This window comes from Myotis lucifugus, unplaced genomic scaffold (assembly GCF_000147115.1).
Source record: "Myotis lucifugus unplaced genomic scaffold, Myoluc2.0 scaffold_1507, whole genome shotgun sequence".
NCBI classification, from domain to species: domain Eukaryota; kingdom Metazoa; phylum Chordata; class Mammalia; order Chiroptera; family Vespertilionidae; genus Myotis; species Myotis lucifugus.
This window is the reverse complement of record NW_005872555.1, coordinates 27,031-47,397: the sequence shown is the minus strand read 5'-3', so window position 1 is coordinate 47,397 and position 20,367 is coordinate 27,031. Positions and strand designations below refer to the sequence as shown.

Sequence of the window (20,367 nt, the reverse complement as noted above, 5' to 3'; positions counted from 1 at the left end):
GAGGAGGGAGGAGGAAGGAGGGGGAAAGGAAGAGGTGGGAAGGGGAGGAGGAGGAGGGAAGGAGGGGGAGGAAGAGGTGGGGAGGGGAGGAAGAGGTGGGGAAGGGGAGGAGGAGGAGGAGGGGGGAGGAGGAACAAGCGCCCCTGGGTTCTCCTCGTCAGGAAGCTGCCGTCTGGAGAGAAAGGGGCGAGGGCCTTCCCCCGCGCAGGCTCACCTGACGGCAGCAGCCACACGCCCTGGCCAGAGCGCTCGGGGCTGGGCGCAGGTGGCGCCAGCAGCGGGTTCTCGGTGCCCGGGTGCGAGGGCTGCTCGGGTCCTGGCCCATCGTACTGTCCCACCTCGGAGCTGGGGGTGCTGGCACAGCGCTGGGGGAAGGCCGGGTCCTGACGCCACACCACAGCGCCCTCCTGTGGACAAATGGCTCAGGCCTCGCTGGCAGCCAGGCTGTGGGAGCCGTCCCGCCTCATCCCGAGAGGCCCTCCCTCACACCGCACGCCTTCCCTGTCTGTCCACGCCCAACACCACGGGTGGAAACCAGCACGAGAAGTGCCAGCCGCGCCGGACCACGCTCACCTTGACCTGCCTCTCCACACGCTGCAGCTGCACCAGCCAGGCAGGCTCCACAAAGGACTCCTCCTCCGGCCTCTCTCTCAGCTGCGGGTCGAAGAGGCGTAACTGGGAAGCGACCTGGAGACACACGCGAAGGCAGGCCCGTTACTGCCAGTGTCTTCACAGCCGCTCCGACCTGGAACAGACGCACCCAGGGCCGGGCGGCCTCTGCGGCAGGCCTCCCACTCAGTGGTGCCACAGGGCGAGCCCGGACGCCACGCTCACAGGAGCCGACCTCGGGGTGGCTGCATGGGGTCCCCAGGGCCCAGGCCCCGGAGCTGAACTTCCTGCCGCCGCCACCTGACGACAGACTGGACTTGGCCAAGCCAAGTGCGGAACTGACGTAGACAGACGTACTCTGATCGGGTGGGGAGGTGGGCTGGGGGTGGGGGGAGCTGGGGGCCGTGGGCAGGACCGGATGAGGCAAGCTTGGCCTCACACTGTCCGGAAGCCTCCATAACAAAACCTTCCTGGGTGTCACTTGAGCGCATTCTCCGGGAGGGGGACACACGCTGTGGCGCTGGCTGGGCGCTGGCCCATCCCCTCTAGGGTCCACAGTTCTGAGGCCAGTCACCTGCCTCAGTGCCCAGGGCGGGGAAACCAGGCCCAGTGGGTCAGCAGGACCCAAACCCAGGCTGTCGGACCCGCAGGCTCCACTAACGGCGGGACCGACCTCTGCTCTGGCCTTGGAGCTCCCGGCGCAGTCTCTGCACGGGAGCGAGACGGACGGACTCGTGTGCTAACGTGCCAGACACCAGCAGCTGCCCGAGAGCATCTCAGTGTGTGACTCATCCCGACCTCTGCCCCCGAGTCTGGCGCCCTGACCCCAGGCTGCGGGGCGGCTCAGGACCGCACCTGGACCAGCTGGCTGATGAGCACGGGGGAGTGCCTGTGCGGCTGCAGCAGGATGCCCTTGGCGATGACCTCGCAGTAGTGGAAGGCCTGCGTGGCCAGCCCCATGTCGGCCAGGCGGCAGGAGTAGATGAACTTGAACACCTGGAGCAAACACACACACCAGCTCAGCCCCCGCGGCTCCTCCCGTCTGCAGCCGCCCCACAGCCCCGCAGCTGAGAACTGTCCTGGACGATTTGGGTGCCGCCCCCCCCCCCGGCCCCGCCCCCCGCAGCTCGTTCGCTCCTGGAGACAGTTCAGAGCACAGGACACTGCGAGCTTCGGAAGCACAGTCCTCTGCAGCCCTCAGAGCTGCCAGGTCAAGTAGAGAGGCCGCAGCTCAGCACACGCTCACAGCCCCCGCCCCACGCGGCCTGTCCCACAGCCAGTCTCCTCGCTCAGGGTCACGCAAGTGCTGCACACACACGCACACACACGCTCAGACACTCACACACTCACTCCTGGGTCAGATCACACTCCTCATCACACTAAAAATAGCCGATAGAAACAAAATACTCGAGGTTTATAAGATTTTAAATATTAAGACCCAAAATACAAACAAAATCCTCAATTCAACAGGGTTTATTCTCAAACGTTACCGATCAATGTCGCCCCAAGATTTCCAAAAACACTGCCTTTTGCGTGAGAATTTTCCACCCCACAGCCCATGGGCGGGGCTCACCTGGAAGGTGGGCATGGGGCCGGACTGCGTGCCCAGCCTGTGGGCGGGGCTCACCTGGAAGGTGGGCATGGGGCCGGACTGCGTGCCCAGCCTGTGGGGCGGGGCTCACCTGGAAGTTGGGCATGGGGCTGGACTGCGTGCCTAGCGACTGCGCATACTCATAGGCCTCTGTCCTCTGGATGGCTTCATTGGTCGCAAACTTTGAAAATGGCAAACTGTTGAGGAAAGGAGTGAACTTATTTGAGCCAGTCCCCCAGCAGCACGTCATGCCACACGGCCAGGCCACAAGGCCACCTCCCGGCTCCGTCTGGGTTAACAGGAGGGCGGGGTGGGGAGGGGCACACAGTTACGCAATTCCTCACCTGTGGTTCGATCCAATTAAGACGAGTTTTGTGGTTTTCTTGGTATAAACCCCAAATCCAACTTCGGCCATGAGGTAGCAGAAGTGCGCGGCGTCCAAGAGGCCTTTCGAGGCTGAGGAGACACAGGGGCCACGTTTCGGTCGGGGGTTCTCCCGAAACCAAAGATGGCGAACAGCCAGCGGCAGCGATGCCAGAGGCGCGCGAGTCCGGTCCCTTCCACCCGACACGCTGCGCGCAGTCTCCGTGCCCCACGCCCACGGCCTCCCGTCTGCACGGACCCACCTAGCGTGTCGCCCATCGTGGCCATCGTCCTGGACTCCACATCCATGTTGTTGTTCAAGTTGGACAGAACCATGGCGAGGTGCGGCCTCCAGTCTCCCCACTTCTCATCGCCGCAGCACTAGGTACAGAAAGCCAGCGGGACACTCCTTACCCTGGGTGACCCCGGGCCGAGTGTCACCAGCCTGCAGGGTCGGGCTCTGGGAGGGAGGGGCAGGGCAGAAAGGAAGGCAGCCTCATCCCGAGATGAAACCGCCGGAGCAGTCCCCACGCACGGGGCCGCGAGAGCCACGGGAGCGCCACTGACCGTGGACGCGGCAGGCATCCGCCCGGACATCAGCTGGTAGACGGTCTGCAGAGGGTCGTTGATGGGAAGACTGTTGGCGAATCTGGGGAGACACCACGAGAGGAAGCTGACCTGGCCCGGCTCCCCCACACGGCTGGCCCCGTCTCAGCCCCTCAACCAACAGCCCGATGCCTCCCTCCCCTCAGTGCGCACGCAGCTCAGTGTTAAAGGCCCGAGAGAGAGACAAGGCGCTCAGCGATCTGACAGAGCTCAGCACCGAGCAGTGCCCAGGGCGCGGCCCCGCAGCGCAGGGGAGGCCCGGCTTTCTCTGCCGAGAGCTAGACCCTGTGCCTCGAAGAGCTGCCAAGGCTCGGCCGCCGGACCAGCCGGCTGCGCCCAGAAGCCGCCAGCTCAGCGAGTCTGTACCTGGTCATGACTCTGGCGTGTGTCCGGCTGTCCATCTTGCTGGCGAGCAGCAGAGCGTGACCCCACAGGCCGTTCTTCATCGCGGCCCTCCAAAGCATCCTGCAAAGCAGCGCAGTGAGCCGAGGGGCAGTGACTTCACGTGATGCGAGTGAGGCGCCGGGGAGCGTGTCGTCCGCGTGGCCGGGAAAGAGGAAAGGGCTCGACTGCGGTGACACACTTGCCTCCATGGCCCCCAGAACACACCTGGGCCACTGCCCTCACCCCCCCCCCCGCCCCGTGCCTGTGGCCGTGGGTCCTGCTTTTACAAACTGTTACAAGCAGCCCTGGCCAGGCGGCTCGGTGGTTAGAGCGCCGTCCTGACGCACCAAGGTCAGGGCACATGAACAAGGGGAACAACAGGTCAAGGTCCTGCTTCTCTCCTCTCCGCAACATCAATACGTTAAAAACTTATTTTTAATAACTAGAACAAGCAGGCCAGTAGACACAGGACACCGGGAGGCAGCGCTGCCACCCTCAAAGGTCCTTCCCACCGGGCCACTGTGCGCGTCATCCCAGCGCGTCCCCTTAGCCAAGTGACCTAGTATTTCAGAGAACTTCTGACCGTGACCTGAGCTTATCACGACATACAAGCACCAAGGACTTGGGGCTGTCAGACCCCTGCCGCCGGGCCATGCAGAGCTGGGCATGTGCCCACAGCCCACAGGGACCCCTCTACCCTAGACCCGCCCTCCACTCGGCACAACCAGAGAACTTCCACAGCGCCAGCACCTGTGCGAGGCCTCTGCCACTCTCCGCAGCCCGCAGCCTCTGCACGCGCCGCACCTGATCCATTCCCGCTGGGCACCGCTCCCCCACACCCCGCACACCTCAGAGGCCGAGCGCACCCCTAACTGTGACAACGGGCTGTATGTCTGTCTCGTGCACGTGTTCACCCGACAGCACTGCATGGGCGGGCACAGCCCGAGCGCGACTGCGTGCACTTGAGCGGGAATGAGGAGGGAAACTGAGACTTCAACGCTGGCAACGTGTGAGGAGACGGTGCTGACACCTTCAGAGATGACAGGGCCAGACACCTGTTCACGGGGTGGCCGTCAAGGCCCGGTGCTCTCCAGGCAGGCCTGTCCCTCCCACTGCTTCCTGGCACTTAAGCCCACGCGGCGGATGCCAGGACACGCCCCGGCGCCCGAGAGCTCGGAACTCGCCTTCTTGCGGCCATAGAGCAGCAGCTCCCGGAACCGCTCCGTCTCCTTCTCCAGAGAGCTGGTGGCGGCCTGGCTGTCGGTGAGGAAGGAGAGCTGGGCCTCCACCGACTCCTCCTCCTCCTCAGCCTGACCCACGGCCTCGTTGGTGAAGTCGATCAGGTTGGCCTCGTTGGGTGACTTCCCAGGAAGCCACACCGTCCTGTGGTCTTGTAACAACAGCTCGGCAATGTCTGTGCCCACCACGGTCTGCAGGGCGGCGGGGACAGAAAGAACAAGGGCCTTCACTATGGATAGGACTTCCCACAGGCCCCGCTGGGGGAGGCCGCCAACAGGCCGCCCAGTGCACGCCGCCCCCCACACGCCCAGGAGCCCGAGAGACCAACATGGTGGGCCCGAACCCGCCCTCGCCCCAGCTGCACCCCCGCTTGTCTCCCCTTCCCCACGACACTGCTGAGACGGCTCCGCGTGCTCGGCCCAGCACAGAAATCCTCCCCACACCGTGGGGGACAGGATCCCTGAGACTCCAGGCCAAGAAGAGGCGTTTTAAAGGTAAGACGACACGTACCCCGTTCTGTCTGCACAACAGGATGATAAAGTTCCAGAGGAGATTTGCGGACTCTTTGTCAATTAAGCTCTCATTCTGCAAACACTGGGTGGCTTTGCTCTGCGCAAAGTTAATAACGTCCACCTTGTGGGTGTCGTCTCTGAAAGGAGGACAGCCCTCAGTGGACAGCGATGAGCGCCGCGGCCCAGCCACACTCAGCGCGGTGCCCACAGCTGCCCGTGCCCGGCGGGACCTACTTGCCCAGCGGTCCCGGGAAGGCACGCATCTCCTCCTGCTCCGGCAGGTGCTGTAGCAGCGTCTGTGGACAGGGAGGGACAGGGGGACAGGGGGGACAGGGAGGGGCAGCTCAGGGCAGGCTCCGCCACTGCCCCCTGTGTCTGCTGACCCGAGGACGGTCTGACCCATCGGGGAGGCCGAGGCGCTCCACCAGGGGCTTGGCCGTGTCTGGTTGGCAACAGTGACTTTCACCCTTTAAAGCGGTGAGACCCATTCCCCCTGAACTCTGAGCCAATACATGTGACAGAGGCTGGTGGGCCACAAAACAGTGCCCACCACACGGGCCCCCGGGGCACCCCAACCCCCACTGGCCACCTCCCTACTCGTCACTGAATCACCAGTACTGAACACCAACAGGCCCTCCCCTCAAAATCAGAAACGCAAACGAAGATAAAAGACGCACAACCACACAGAACAAATAAAACCCCCTCCACCGAGGGTCCACGGAGGAAACACTCGGCACGACCGTTTTCAGACAAGGCTGAGGCACGGCCTGTGGGCCCGCAGCCGCCCCGGCTCACCTCCATGCTGTGCACTTCCACCAAGGCCGGCTGTCCCTCCGAGGGCAGGTTGGGGATCACGCGGATGAGCTGACCCCCAGGACCAAACCGGGCACAGACATGAGGCACGGAGAACTTCTCCGGGGAAGTGGGTCTCGACGGAGCTGCAGGGAGGACGTGAACAGGACACAGCCGGGGGGTCAGCTCTGGGTCCTCGGGGCCAGACCACAGCTCGATGTCAAGGTGCCCACAGGCTGAGGCCCCACATGAACTGACTTTCAGCTGGAAGTCACTAGTGGCTAAGGGCCCCGTTAAAGTAGAACTCCAGCGCGGCTTAGGAAATGTCTAAATCCTTAGAAACGAAACCATCTCCTCGAAATCTAAAAGCTCTGGAACACCGCCCGAAGCGCCTGTCACCGCCCGAAGCGCCTGTCACAGGAAGCAGCACCCGGGACCCTTCGTGCCTGAGCCTTCGTCCTCAACAGCGGGGCCGTGACCGCACCCAGTGAAGGCGAGGAGGGCCGCTGCCCAGCCTGGCGGCTCAGGTCCAGCACGTCCTGTGCACTGAAAGGTCACGGGTTCAAGCCCCTGGCATTTTCGGGTTTGGTCCCCAGGAGGGGCGTATGCGGGGGGCGGGGGAGAGGGCGGCGACCAACGGATGCCACTGCTGTTCCTCTCCCCTCGCTGTGTCTCTCTCCCGTTCTCTCTCTAAGCGTGTCCTCGGGTGAGGACTGCAACTGAAACACTGTCTCCAGAACGTCACATACTTTCACAGTTTCCCAGACTCAGCATGAACAGACCTCCCCGGGCCTGAGCGTGGCAGTGGGAGAGCCGAGGGCAGCTTTTCTAGGGGAACCGGAGTTCCCTCCACAGGCTGCTGCCCCGCGTGGTCGGCATGGGAACAGGAGGCCCCGCCCGAGCGCCTGGCGGTGAGCCACACGGAGTCACACGAGTGCCCGTGACAGAGGCAGGGCAGCTCTCCGGCCTGTGAGTCCAGCTACAGCCGAGGGTGCTGCCAGCCCAGCGGGACCAGCCTGGCCCTCAGGACGGGCGTGCTGTGACACAGCTGTCCCTACTCCGGGGAGGACCGGGCCAGGCCATCACAAATGCCCTCAGTTGCAACTCACTCCCGTTTCTCGCCCCAGGCTTGTGAAGCGACCGAGGGGTGACTCGGCGCCCCCGCACCTGAGGGCACCCAGGGCCTTGACCACACACACCTTGCTCCACGGCGGGCCAGCCGGCGTCGGCAGGGTAGCCGTACTCTGGGAAGCCCTGGGCGCTGCTGAAATTGCTCATGTAGGCGTCGTAGGCATAGTCCCCGTGGAAGGAGCCTGGCGGCGGCGGCGCCTCATAGGGCCCCACGGCCACATTGCAGCTTCTGTAAACCTGACTCTTCGGGAACACAAAGCCGGCAGGCAGTTAGCTCGCAGGAGCGCCAGCCAGACTGGAGGTGCTGCCGGAGCAGGGGGACCTGGGCCCACACAGAGCCGTGGACAGCCTGCCTGCCGCCCCCCGTGGGCCCGCGCGCACCTGCTGCGAGTGGGCGCTGAAGCTGCTGTGGCGGCTGTGCACGCTGGGCGCGCTGCGCAGGCTCTGCCCCGAGTGCTCGCTGTGCACGCTGCGCCGGTCCACGTCGTCCCCGTAGGGGTCCCTGTGGGGCTCAGGGTCGTCGTCAAAACTCCCTGTGAAGCGAGGGTCGTACCTCCAGGGGTCGTCGTACCTCTCGGGCCTGGAGGGCCAGTGGGGCAGAGGCAAGAGAGGGCACTGAGGCCGCTGGCATGACGCACTGCTGCTCAACACTCAAGCCCTACGGGTCCTCAGCGCCCGCTGCCCTCACATCATGACGGGGCCTGCCTCGCAGGACACGGTACGAGCCCGCCCCTGAGGGGATGCCTGGAACCCAGGGCCAAGGTCAGTCCCGGGTGAAGGGTCAGGGGAGCAGGCTGCAAGGTCACAGCCACCGAGGAGACAAGGGCAAGCCGGTCCCAGGCGCTTGTGCTGCGCCCACAGTGAGCGACGCCAGCGGCCCAGTCTGCCCGCCCCTTTCAGACAGTGGCCGTGACACCAGCAGCTCCCGGGACCCCCAGCCGCAGCTGGTGGGGCGTTACAAAGCACAGCTGATTCCTGTCCCCCTCGGCAAAGGGTGTCTCACCCACCTGTCAGCATAGGCGTAGCTGTCTTTCCTGTACGGCTCGTATTCCGCGTCATACCAATACCTGCGGTCATAGGGGCGGGGATCCCTGAACCCAGACCCATAGGAGTACCGATCCCAGCGGCCCGGATCTGCAAGCAAGGGATTAACGAGCTGATACAACACGCGCGGGAGACGCTGCGCCCCCAGCACCGAGGAGCCTCGCCGTCCTCCCGAGAGGCATGACCCTGGGTGCTGAGAAGCCGGAGGTCTCGCAGAGTCCTCTCCCCGTGTGACACCCAGTGGCCGCTGGCTTTTCCTCCCAATACACGATTAAGAAGAGAAACCTGCTACGTGACATCTTGGTTAAGTTCTTGCCCATAGTTACTACTTTTGAACAGTTCATCCCGTAACTATACGCTTTACTCCCATCTCTTCTGATGTGGCCTAGGAAGGGTGAGGAAATCCTAGAACCAAAGGGCCAGTCCCAGCCGAGCCCCCAGACGTGCCCTCTGGCCAGTGTGCTATGTGGAAGGGAGGCAGAGGCCTGTGAGTGGGGCGGGGCGGGGCGGGAGGGCCGTGTTGGGTAAGCGAGGGCTGCCGGCCTGGACCCTCTGCACCGAGCAGGACACAGCTTGGCAGAGGGAGGAGCAGGGCTCAGGGACATGTGGCCAAGAGGCACCGCCCCGCCCGCCCGCCCGACAGCAAGGGGACACTCCTGCACCTCCAGTGCCAGAGCCACAGCCCCGCGGCCACAGAGCAGGGCAGACACACTAGTTCAGGAGCGGCTCATGTTCCTCTGATCAATGTGAACGGTCGCAGGGACAGGAAAGGCAGCCCCGGGCCCCTGGCAACTGTTCTAGGAAATCAGAGAACTGCTCGTGTGAGCCAGACACGCGTGCTGTGACCACGATGCAGCTTCTGGATGAAAAGCAGCAACAGGATCACTTCCAGAAGCAGGTGACCGTGGCTCTGGGATGAAGACAGAGCCTAACGGGGGACTCCGCCTAAGGCCCGCGGGGCGTGTCCCAGTCTGACGTACCTCCGTAGTCGTACTGGCCGCAGTAGTAGTTGGCGTAATCGCTCTGGCTGCTCCATCCACGCTTGGAACTGTAGTAGCCCTCAGGAGGCCCCTGCCTGAAACCACACAGGGATTACCAACAAGCCACCTACTTCTGAAAAGCGAGACAGTATCGGCCTACAGACTGCGCCCAGGGCGACAGGCACTCGTCCCAGCCCTTGGTCGTGGAGTCCTAATCAGAAGACCCAGAGCCAGGAGCGTAAGGGGTTCCCTGCGCCCAGCGCGCCGAAGTGCCTCTATGGTAACCACCACACGAGCGCCCAGCACAGATCGTGGCGTTCGCAGTGCCGTCGCCGGAGCAGGGCCGGGACAGGCTCTCGAGTGTGGATGTCAGACTCAGCCGATGCCAAGGTGCCGGGGTGTGGAGGGGAGTCGGATCCGACTTCCAGACCCGCCGCACAGACCATGCCCGTGTCCTCCGGGCGGGTCCCAGTGCGCCCAGCCTGGTGCCCTCAGAGCAGACCAGCGTGGGCCCTGCCTGCACCGGCCGGGCTGGCCTCACAGAGCAAGCCTGGCTGTGACCTGCATTACAGAAAGGGTGGAATTTAGCAGGAAGATCAGGTATCTGACCTGCTGAAAGGGCTTAATGACATTTTTGTTCTTTAACAGCAAGTTTTAGGTAATACTTCATTTTTTTAAAGAAATATATTTTTATTGATTTCCGAGAGGAAGGGAGAGGGGGAGAGAGAAACATCAATGAGAGAATCACTGATTGGCTGCCTCTTGCTCGCCCTCTACTGGGATTGAGCCTGCAACCCGGGCTTGTGCCCTTGACCGGAACTGAACCCGGGACCCTTCAGCCCCCAGGCTGGGTTCTACCCACTGAGCAACACCAGCAAGGGCTGTAATACTTGATTTTTAAAACAGACTTCGCTCGTGTCTCACTCAGCTGAGCCTGGGGCTTGGTGGGTGCAGCCCTGGGGAAGGAGTGCAGGGCCTCAGCCCAGCACCCGCGCTCACTGCCCCAGGGTGAGAGCACCCGTCCACGCATGGGGGGGGGGGTCTCCGAAAAATGACCCGATGCAGCACAAAACCAGGAACACACACCTCCTCGCCCCCACAAACCCCGCATTCGTGGGAAAGACAATCACAGAAACAACAGGCCCACGTCACCTCGAGCAGCGCCCACAGGGATGTGATCCCAGTGGCACAACGAAGACGAACTGATGCGACACACCACGTGGGAACACGCACGCACCCCAACCACAGCAGGGCCGAGGAGGCTGCTCCCCAGCGCTGCCAGAGTGGTGCGGACGTGGCAGACGGGGACACGCCTCCCACGTCACCGCCCGCCTTGTTGGGCGCCTCTCCACGCCGAGCAGCTCTGGCCTCTGAAATGTCGCCACATGAATCTGCAGGTGGGCGAGTGAAGGGAAACCGGAACAGCCAGATGCACCCTGGCTCCACCCGCCTCCCGACCCCTGGCCTCCAGAGGTTCTAGAAAACACCGGCCCACAGCTCTCGCCGAGTCAGAACGCTGCCCAGGCGGCAGGGTGGTCCCCAGGCGCTAGGACATGAGCACCTGGCCCGCTGGGCCACACGCAGGTCAGTGCGCCCTCTGCGGGCCTGGACAGAGGCCAGCTGATGGCACAGACTCACAGACCAGCTACCAGACGCCGAGGGGCCCGCGTAAGGAGCCCACGGTTCTGAAAGGCAGTGCGTGAACCAAGCCTGCCCCGGCGGCCACACCTCTCTGTCCCACGTTTAAGGAACCACGTGCCCTCGTAGCACCGACAGCTGTGAAGGCTTTGGGAGGCGGCAGAGCTGGAACCCTGACAGCCACCTCCCTCGTCCCGCCCCCCAGCCACCGAGCGGAGGCCTCTGAGCTCCAGTTCTCACGCGGCTGGAGGTGCGGCCCGGGGCTCTTTCAACATGCTTGTTTGTAATCGCAAAATCCAGCCAGGGTCCGCCTGCGAGAGAAGCCGGCCGGAGCGCCGGCACAGAGGCTGCTGGGAAAGCACCGAGGCCCAGGCCTGCCTGGCATCAGCACCGTGGACTCTGGCCTGCGGGGGGACCGGTCCGCAAGGTAAAGCTGCCAGTCTAGGACCCTGAGCATTCCGTCAGCGAGCCTCCAGGGCGCACGCGCCCCAGCGATGACCGCCGCCTGGGCTGGGGGAACCCTGCCCGAGGACAGTGGGCCTCCGGGGCCCCGCCCTGGGTCTGGCTGACGCGTAGCCATGGCTGCATGGGGTGTGCTGACCTCCATGTAAACACGCATCTTGCAGCCTGTCCACATGGACAAAACGGCAACCAGCAGGGTGGACACTCCTCACACAGTCTCTCCACATCAGGACATCACTACAGCCAGCAACACAAACATCACCTGGCAGACGGCCGGTCTGAGCAGTGGCTTGCCCGGGAGCTGGGCCGCTCTGGCTCGGGGTAGCGGTAGTTCTCAGCGTAGGTGGACGCTGCGCCATCGTAGGGCCTGTACCTGGGATCGTATAGGCCGTAGACATCCTGTGGGAAGACAGGTTTATGCAGCATCAAGCCCCCAGGAGCAGGCACCAGCTCTAGGCTGCACGGATGGCTCTCCCAGGGGCGCGGGACACGGGACTTCCCCCGAGCGAAACAGAAAACCTCCAGGATGACGGCCCCAGGCAGGCAGCGCTGCCCTCCAGCCCCAGCCCGGCCTGCTCAGGGGAGGCCAGCACGCAGCAGGCACCCCGGAGCCATGGCAACTCGTGAGGGCTGTTAGGCTTCTGCCTCCTGAGGTCTCAAACGCGGAGGTGCCGGGACTCAAGCTGTGCCCTGCCCCGGACACCATCCCAGGTAAGCAAACCAAGGAACCAGGGCTCCATCTGCCTGGTCCTGAAGCTACAGGCAGCCCAGAGGGAGGGTACTTGGTTCTTAGAGGCATACAGCCTCTTACAAATCACTGATCGCCACGGCTCCGCCTCTAAGGGGCGGCCATGTGAGGACCTGAAGCAGAATCAGTCCGTGCCTGAGAGCCCGACTCTCCGCCACTACCTGGCACACACTCCTTGGCTGGTGCTGGAGGCTAGGGTGGCAGAGAGACAGGCGGGGGGCGCCAGCTTCCACGGGAGTGGTGCCGCCGGGCCAAACTCCGGGGCGCTGCGCAGCGCTCACCAAGGACCTGGAGCGGGCGTGGTGCTCCCTGGGCCTCCCGGGCTCCCAGCAGAGCTCAGCTCCCTGCTATGGGAGTCAAGTCCTTGGGAACCTACACTTGCAGGTGTCAGTGGTCAGAGGTGCAGCCAACCACTCACTCACACACACACATGCTGAGGGCCCACAACAGGGCACAGGTCTCCCATCAGCCGACCTGGCCCATCCCTGACCCAACCTCTTTGAACACAAGGTCCCCAGCTCGGCCACCAGCCCTTGCCCCTGCCCTGCCTGTGGCGAGTCCGTGCTTTCAGCCTCCCTGGCCCACCCTCCCGCGCCTTGGCTGACCTTGAAGGACCCTGGGCCTGGACTAGAGGTGAGGAAAGCCAGGTAATAAGGAAACGTGTCCACCTGGAACCCCCTTTTCCAGCGAAGGCAGGACTCAACAGAACCTGAGGCAACCACACTGGGAGCTGCCGCACCGTCGCTGTGAGGCCCTGTGTGCCGCCTCCCCAGGCCTGGGAGGAGCTGGTGGACTCTCACCCTCCTCGTGGCTTCACTTGGGTTACAGGCCAGAGCTAACTTCCCCCTAACTACGTTCTTCTGACGGAGGCACTAAAGACTAGTTTCCTGCTGTTCGTAGGGAGGTTTCTGATGTCACCACCACACACCAGCTCCAGGCGGCTCTCCTGTGACCCAGCCTGACTCCGAGCGGGACTAGGACAGCCAACAGGCGCCAACAAGCAAAGGGCTTTCCTGTCCCACCAGTGGGGGTGCTGCGTTACACAAGGATTGAGATTATCTCCGCAATTCAACGCACGAACACGTCGTGTGGACTTCATGAGACGCGCCGCGTGGCAGAGCAGTGGTGGCTGGAGCACTGTTCTCACGCCCAGTGCCCACCCGTCACTTCTGAACCCACAGAACCCTGCCAAGGAGCTCGCAAGGAAAGACCGCTGGTCAAAGGGTTCAACCGTCTGAGCTCAGCCTACCTGGTAGAGCGGGGCTGTGCCCGGGTCTGGTGGATATGGAGAGGGGTACTGGGCCGGGTAGCCGTCGTACGGGGGTCTGTAATAGTAGTAGGACGCCAAGTCCAGGGGCTGCGGCGGCATCCACTGCTGGCCCGGCGGCACGGCTGCCTGGCTCGAGCTGCTGGACACGGCCGATGCGCTGGAGGACTGAGGGGGCCGAGGTGGCGGCTGCTGACCCAGGTCAGCGGGAGCCGTACTTGCAGGTGGCTGGGCCGAGTTCTGGGGCTGCCCTGGTGCTGGTGGACTTTCTGGGTTTGAGGGTTCAAAAGGCGCTGCTGTGGGCCCTGGTGGGGGAGGAGCTGGCTCCTGCTGGGCTCTCTCGGGGCCACGCTGGTTGGGAGCACCTTTTGTCACCTGTTGGTAGAAATGGTCTGGGTTACGTGCCCCAGGCCCAGGCTGGCTGGGATGACTGGGGGTGGGGTGCTGAGCAGCAGCGGGGCCATCGGCATGGGACAGGCTATCCATTCTCACAAGCTTCTCCACGGTCCCATTCAGCGTGAAGTCTAGGGCTCCCCAAGTCTCTTCCCGATTCCTGGGGGGGTCTGCATTATTACTGTGAGGCCCCAAGGCGTCGCTTGCGGGCGCCACCAGCAGGAGGCCTGTGCTCCCGGCAGGGCTACTAACCAACTCCGGCAGCGCGCTCTCGGCACTGGGACTCTTCTGACCTGGAAGCAAGTTCTTTGGAGCTGGATGAGACGGTGGCTGAACCAGCAAATTAGCAGGTGGAGTGGAAACCGTTTCAGAAAGAGCAGAAACGTGTGGGAAGTTACTCTGGGCAAGGCAGTGAGACAGAGGCGAGCAGGTGAGAGCGCTGGCTGGAACACCAGGCAGAGGCGCGGCTTCTCCAGCATCAGCCCCCGCGGCCCGGCTGCTCCCGGCAGATCTGTCCCCAACCCGAGCATCTCTCCAGGACGGAGTCTTCTCCGTGGGGTGGGACAAGGACACGGGAAAATGAAGGGGCTGAGCCAGGTGAGCGCTCTGATCGGGCTGAGCGATCAAGACTGGTTGGCTGTGCAAAGATTCAGTGGGCGGTGAGGACAACAGACTGGCATAACCAGAACTTGCCTGTGACAGAAGGGCCTCCTCTTCCCCCATCTTGGGAGGGTTCTCGAGGTTCTCAGAAGCACCAATGCCCTCCCCGCCTGGCAGAGGGGACACCCCCTGGTCTGGAGGTTGAACCACTTGGGACGGCTGAGGTTTCCCCGGCACGGGAAGTGCAGGAGCGGCAGGGGCCAGCAGGACGTTGCCCCCAAAGTCTGGCAGCTCATTCTGCGCCCACAGAGTCGTTGCTGGGCTCTCACACTTCATGGCTCCCTGGGCCCGGGTCGAGGGCCTCTTCTCCGGTGTCACAGGCACAGTCTCCATGGGCGGCCCTCCAGGGTGCGGGAGCCGGTGACTGGCTTCTGCGGGTGAGGGAAGAGGCAGAGGGCAGACCTGAGGTGGCAGGAGGGTCTCCATGTTGTCTGGTGGCTGCTCCAGGTTGCCAGGGCAGGCGTCGGGCGGTGCAGCGGCTGGTCTGTGCTTCTGGTGGGCATGGCTCCCCCTCACCTCACCCACCACGTTGGCACGATCTGCCTCAATTGGTTTGACTCCAACTAAGTGGGATCTCACTGGTTCAAAAGAACTATTTGCACTCGTCTGAAAGACCCCTGTAGGTTTGGGGGGGCTGGGGGTCAAGGGCTGGGACAGGCTGTGGTGGTAATTCTGGCTCATGGTGGTCACATCCGTCTCGCCTCCCACAGGAGAAGAGTCGATTTGCTTAAAGAAGCTCCCGGGAGCCTCCTCCTCGGGCTTGCCGACTTCCTGCTGGATGAAGGTGCCCAGGTCCTGGGGCCTGGCTGTGCTGGACGCACTCCTGTGGCTCTTGCTGCTGTAACTAGACGACACGCTATCAGACCGCACGGGGTGCAGCGGCGCGTCCAGGGCCTCGAGGTTTGAGCCCCCGCCTGCCGCGTGGCCTGTGACACTGAGCCTGGGGCCCGGGGGCCCGGGAAGAGGTGCATATCTGGGGTGATCGCCTGGGGAGGAGGCATCCAAATTTGGGGGCTCACTGGGCAGAACCTCCTGGTTCTGAGTGAACTCCAAGTTCTCCACATTCTCACAGTGTGAGCCGCCAGAGTCATGAGTCCCTGCGCCTGCCGTGTCACCCCACACGTCAGCAGCAGCATTCTCAGCGGCCGGTTGATGGAGCTGGGTGCCTGCAGGCTGAGGAAAGTAAGGTTGCGTGTCTCCTCCCTGCTGTGCGGTCTCGCTGCGGGAGGCTCTGAGAAAGGCCTGGTAGACGCCGCCTGCGCCCGCGTGTGCCGGAGGAGGGCCCAGAACAGGGCTGGGGGAGAAACCGTCAAAGTAAGACTGAGCCGCGGAGCCTGTGTTTTCAGAGGAAATGGTCTCCTCATTCTCCATCTCTCCGCCTCGGAAGAACAGGGAGAGCGTGCCCGAGTCTGCTTCTGGCAGGGCGTGGCTGGCGGCCCCCAGAGGGCAATGCGAATGGCTTTCCAGGCTGCTGCCCTGAGCAGAGGGGTTCCCGAGAGCAGGGTTTGGCCCCTGCCCTTGACTAACTGCGGGACTCGGCCTGACCTCCTGGCCGACCCCGGCGCTCCCCCCTCGGACGCTCTGCCTGAACGTGTTCTCGAGATCAAAGGGACTCGCTGAGTGGTTTCCACTTTGCAGGGAGGCTGCCCCGTCTTTCCCGTCGACCGAAGGTCCTGGGGCGGGAGGCTGGTGCTGCTCGTGGGCAGGCCCCTGAGGCGGGCTGGACAGAGCGGGGATGCGGGAGACGCTGGAGGCCTGCGGTGTAGCATTGGCAACAGGGCCTTCTGGGCGGGGCCAATAATGCCCAGAGGGCTGCGGGCCGCCCTGGGCCGGCCCCCACTGCCCTGGCATCTGCCCTGGCATCTGCGGACGCAGCTGCGGGAAGAAAGGGGATGCGGTGGGTGCTGCAGCGCCATCGTGAGGGTTCTGTCCACTCGGGGGCCTGTCAGGCCCAGGCAGGTGCCCATGTGGGGGGCCGCCATGAGAAGTGCTGGAACCCCCTCCTGGAATGTACTGAGCCTGGGTTTCGTGTTCAGAGCTGGAAGTGGCCTGGGCGCTCCTGTTCAGCTCAGGCCCAGCAGGTGCCGAAGGGGTCAACACACTGGAAAACGGGCTTGCCGCTGGCCGGGGCTGCGACAGAGGTCTCGGCAGAGGCGCGTGGAATCCTTGGGAGCTGTCCCCAGCATTCGTGTGAGGCACAGGCAGTCCCGGGTGCTGAAGAAACGCTGGTGGGGCCGAGCCCAGCAGCACGGGAGGGCTGCTTTTGGACGAACTGCCCAGCGAGGTGCTCTGAAGCGCCTGTCTACTGAAAGCAAATGGGTCCGTTACAGGCTGCAGGGGGCCAGTTACCGCAGCCCCCGGTGCACTCGCCGCCGCCTGTCTCCTGTATGAACTGCCGGACCAGAACATGCTTGGAGGGCTCCCCGCGGGAGGGGCCCCACCACGCTGGAGGGACCGCCTGCGGCGGCGGCTGCATGGCGGAGCTCCTGCACGATCAGATGCCACTTTCAGAGAGAAGCAGGATGTAGGTTATCCTTAATTTGAACTGAAAAAGAAAAAGAAAAATTGGCATAAAGTTCACATATCCAAAGCCCTGGCTGCAATCCGGAAAACTAAGAACAAAGAAGGTGAGGGACAGTGACTTCCTGTCACTAAGTCCTGAGGGGCGCGTCTCTCCCACCTCCGCTCCCGTCCGGAACTGCGCCTGCTCCGAGGGGAGAACCCTGGACGGAGCAGATGCGGCCGTGCCCGACCTGCTGAGTGACCTCAGCGAGTCACTGTCCTCTCCTGGGACTCAGTCTGTAACACAACTAAGGACCCACAGATGGCGCTGCCTCCGTGATGCCCTCATCAGGCTGAGCTACGCCCCAGGGGCGGCCACCTTTCCTGGAGCCTGTCCCCAGGCCCCGAGTCAGCCCCTCGACCACACTGCGCACCACCCTGCCATACAGGCTACCTCAAGTCTCGAAGGAAAGCCAGAGCTTCACACGGGCTCCCACCCCCTCCCATGAAAGAGCGTTAGCGAGTACAGCAGCACCAGCTGCAAAGCAAACCTTCAGGGGAGACCTGGACTCAGCAGAAGGCCTGCACCCCACCTAAGCGACCAAGTGACAGGATTCAAACCTTTTCCATAACAGGCAGAGTGTCAACAAACGCTCACAGAAAACAAAGCGACAAAATCCTCTAGACAGTGTTTTCCGTCGCTTGTTTTTAATGAGATACACTAAGTATAATCTTGAACAGCTGACTTGTATTTTTCAGACAAAAATCCAAGTTGTCTCTTTAGGACGCCCGTTCTGTGAGTCAGTCCCTCTCCCTCACAGCAGACCACGTTTCACGATCACAGGGAAACGTGAACACGGGAGAAATGGCCGCAGCTCTGGGGTTTCAGCCACATTTTTGCAGACATGCAATGTTCTTGGTAATCTTTCTAATACTCGATAAAAGGAAATACCGTGAGTGTATTTTAAGTAAAGCAATTTACAAATACAAGTTCCCGTCCCTGCCTGAAAACCAGCCCTGACTCTTAACTCACCACTGCTGCCCACACATGCTGTCCGAGGCCAATGGGAAACCCTTCCTATTGACAAGCATTTGAAACGCACTCAGACTTAATCGACTGACAACAGGAACAGCACGGAGACTCCACCTGGTTCTAAGCTGTCATCTTTAAAATACGTATATTCTTATTGACTTCAGAGAGACAGGAGAGAGAGAGAAACATCAATGATGAGAATCACTGATCGGCTGCCTCCTGTAGGCCCCGCGCTGGGATCCAGCATGCAACCCGGGCATGTGCCCCGACTGGGAATCGAACCCTGACCTCCACAGTTCAATGCTCAACCCCTGAGCCACATCGCCTGGGCTAAGCTGTCATTGTACAGTATTTACAGCTCAGCTCTCTAGGGACTGAGGGTACAACACTTGGAGCCTCTCCTCTCACCCGTGAAGCAAGCACCGGGACGCCTTCCAGGACAGCCTCCTCCCTTCAGGCTTCAGGGAAGACCCTCCACCAGCCTGAGCAGCTTAAGACAGGACAGAGCCCAGGCCGAGCGGCCTGCCGGTCAGGTGCCACTGTGGGCGCAAGGCCGCACCCCGCGGGGTGGCTCAGGCACCCACTTCTTTCTGCCACGCAGTTTCCTCATCTCGAATGGGAGAGAATGATGATGATTTCTCAGCTCCCCTCTGGGTGTAACCTTATGAAATTCTACTCGCAGTGGATTCTGGGATGCTCCAATCCCTATCAACGTTTAATAGGGAAATCTTATCACAATCTAAATCTCACAGGTTTATATTTAAAGGTTTTCCTTGCTGAAACCCTTACAATTATTTTCTCAACTCCTGGACTCAGAACTGTTTTGGAAGCAAACACTACCACTTCCCTACAAAGTAGCATCGCCTATCCCACCCCCCACCCCCCCACACAACTGAGAACTTTCTAGCAATATACCAATTTCATTTGAAACAATCTTGAAGAGTCTTATTCTTTCTATCTTTTTTCTCTATTCACCAGCAAAAAACAGCACAACTGCACATCATTTATCTCACGACTGTAGGGAATTCTATTCTGTCCAGCAAATCCTTCTGTAGCCTCAAGTCACCGAGCTTTAACTGTTTCAAAGACACCAGTTGACCTTAGAGATACTAGTACATTCTCCGTAAACCTCGCTCTTCCTTTAAACTGCCTGTATCTGTGTGAAAAGCACAACCTACTTTTCATGTAAGTTCCTGGCGACTGAACTGAGCGAGTTACAGCACGAGGCCCCTCCCAGAGCGCCGCCTCCAGCCGTGTGTGCAAACTTCCAGCTGAGCCGGGTGTGCAAACCTCCAGCTGAGCCGGGTGTGCAAACTGCCAGTTAAGCCAGGTGTGCAAACCTCCAGCTGAGCCGGGTGTGCAAACCGCCAGCTGAGCCGTGTGTGCAAACCGCCAGCTGAGCCGGGTGTGCAAACCTCCAGCTGAGCCGTGTGTGCAGACCAGCAGGCCTGCGGAGGAGCACCTGCCTCTGCGCCTCTGCCCACAAGCTTCCCCCACGGGGCGTCCCTGCCAGGCGACAGGGCACTTGCCCCAGAGAATCAACACCTCAGACGGTAAAAGGAAAAGGCGGTGGGGCCTGGGCACTGGGAGCGATGTCTGCGGCCGCAGGAGCGTGAGGTGCACGCACCGTCCAGAGGAAACGCTCAGGACGACTGGCCACTTGGGCAGTGGCTGCTGCTGAAGGTGAATGAGTCACAGGAACAAGAAATACGCTGTTTTGCCTCTTGTCTTATCTTTGCGCGATAACAGCACTTAGGTCGCTAGGTAAGGGCATGGGGGGGGCCTGCAGGGAGGGTGGCTGCGCTCAGCCCTACACAAGTGTCGCCCCAGGAAGTGTCACCCCGGACAGCCTCTGGATCGGGCGGCCTCCTGCCATGTCGGGGATCGGAGGGGACGGGGCCACCTCTCTGGCTGACACCTGCCGTCCTAGGTACTGAACACAAAATCGTCAGCGACTCCTGCCCCATCTCCAAGCCGGTCCAAAGGGAAGCGGCAACCACGGGCTTTAAAAGGCTGCGATGTGTCCTGGCTCCGTACTGTCCTACTTTCACCGCGAAAAGGGCGAAGCTGGCTCACACATGACCTCTAACCCCGGGCAGGAAACGCGAGCGCTCGGCGGCCTCCGTTGCGACATCTTGGTCCCCTCGCCACGAAATGACCGGCCAACGGCAAGGCGGCCCCGTGGGTCCGAGGGACGCCGATCTCACGAGGAGGACACAACAGCGTGGGCGCGCTGAGACCCGTCCGGGGCGTCTTGCGCCCTGCAGAGCTGCAGGTCGGTCGGCTGCCGGCCGTTTGCACCTAGACCCCCACGCCGAGGCCGCCCGCCCGGCCAAGTGTCAACACAGGCGGAGCCCGGGCACTGGCCTAGGGCCCGGCGGTACGAAGGAGGTCCGCGTCTGTCTGACCGGTG

The 20,367-nt window shown here is 62.3% G+C and overlaps 1 protein-coding gene across 1 annotated transcript in view; it reads right to left on the bottom strand.

The window, feature by feature from the left end:
- The window catches only part of SEC16A (SEC16 homolog A, endoplasmic reticulum export factor), a 30,546-nt gene that overhangs the window by 8,690 nt on the left and 1,489 nt on the right, over positions 1-20,367 (bottom strand). Inside the window, 19 exon segments of the mRNA XM_023748529.1 lie at positions 108-407; positions 574-687; positions 1,465-1,605; positions 2,292-2,397; positions 2,545-2,656; positions 2,827-2,944; positions 3,131-3,212; positions 3,536-3,622; positions 4,727-4,983; positions 5,303-5,441; positions 5,539-5,600; positions 6,100-6,242; positions 7,296-7,470; positions 7,609-7,807; positions 8,235-8,361; positions 9,252-9,346; positions 11,614-11,750; positions 13,349-16,862; positions 16,864-16,964. Coding sequence (XP_023604297.1) covers positions 108-407; positions 574-687; positions 1,465-1,605; positions 2,292-2,397; positions 2,545-2,656; positions 2,827-2,944; positions 3,131-3,212; positions 3,536-3,622; positions 4,727-4,983; positions 5,303-5,441; positions 5,539-5,600; positions 6,100-6,242; positions 7,296-7,470; positions 7,609-7,807; positions 8,235-8,361; positions 9,252-9,346; positions 11,614-11,750; positions 13,349-16,862; positions 16,864-16,895 — 5,940 coding nt within the window. The 5' untranslated portion in view covers positions 16,896-16,964.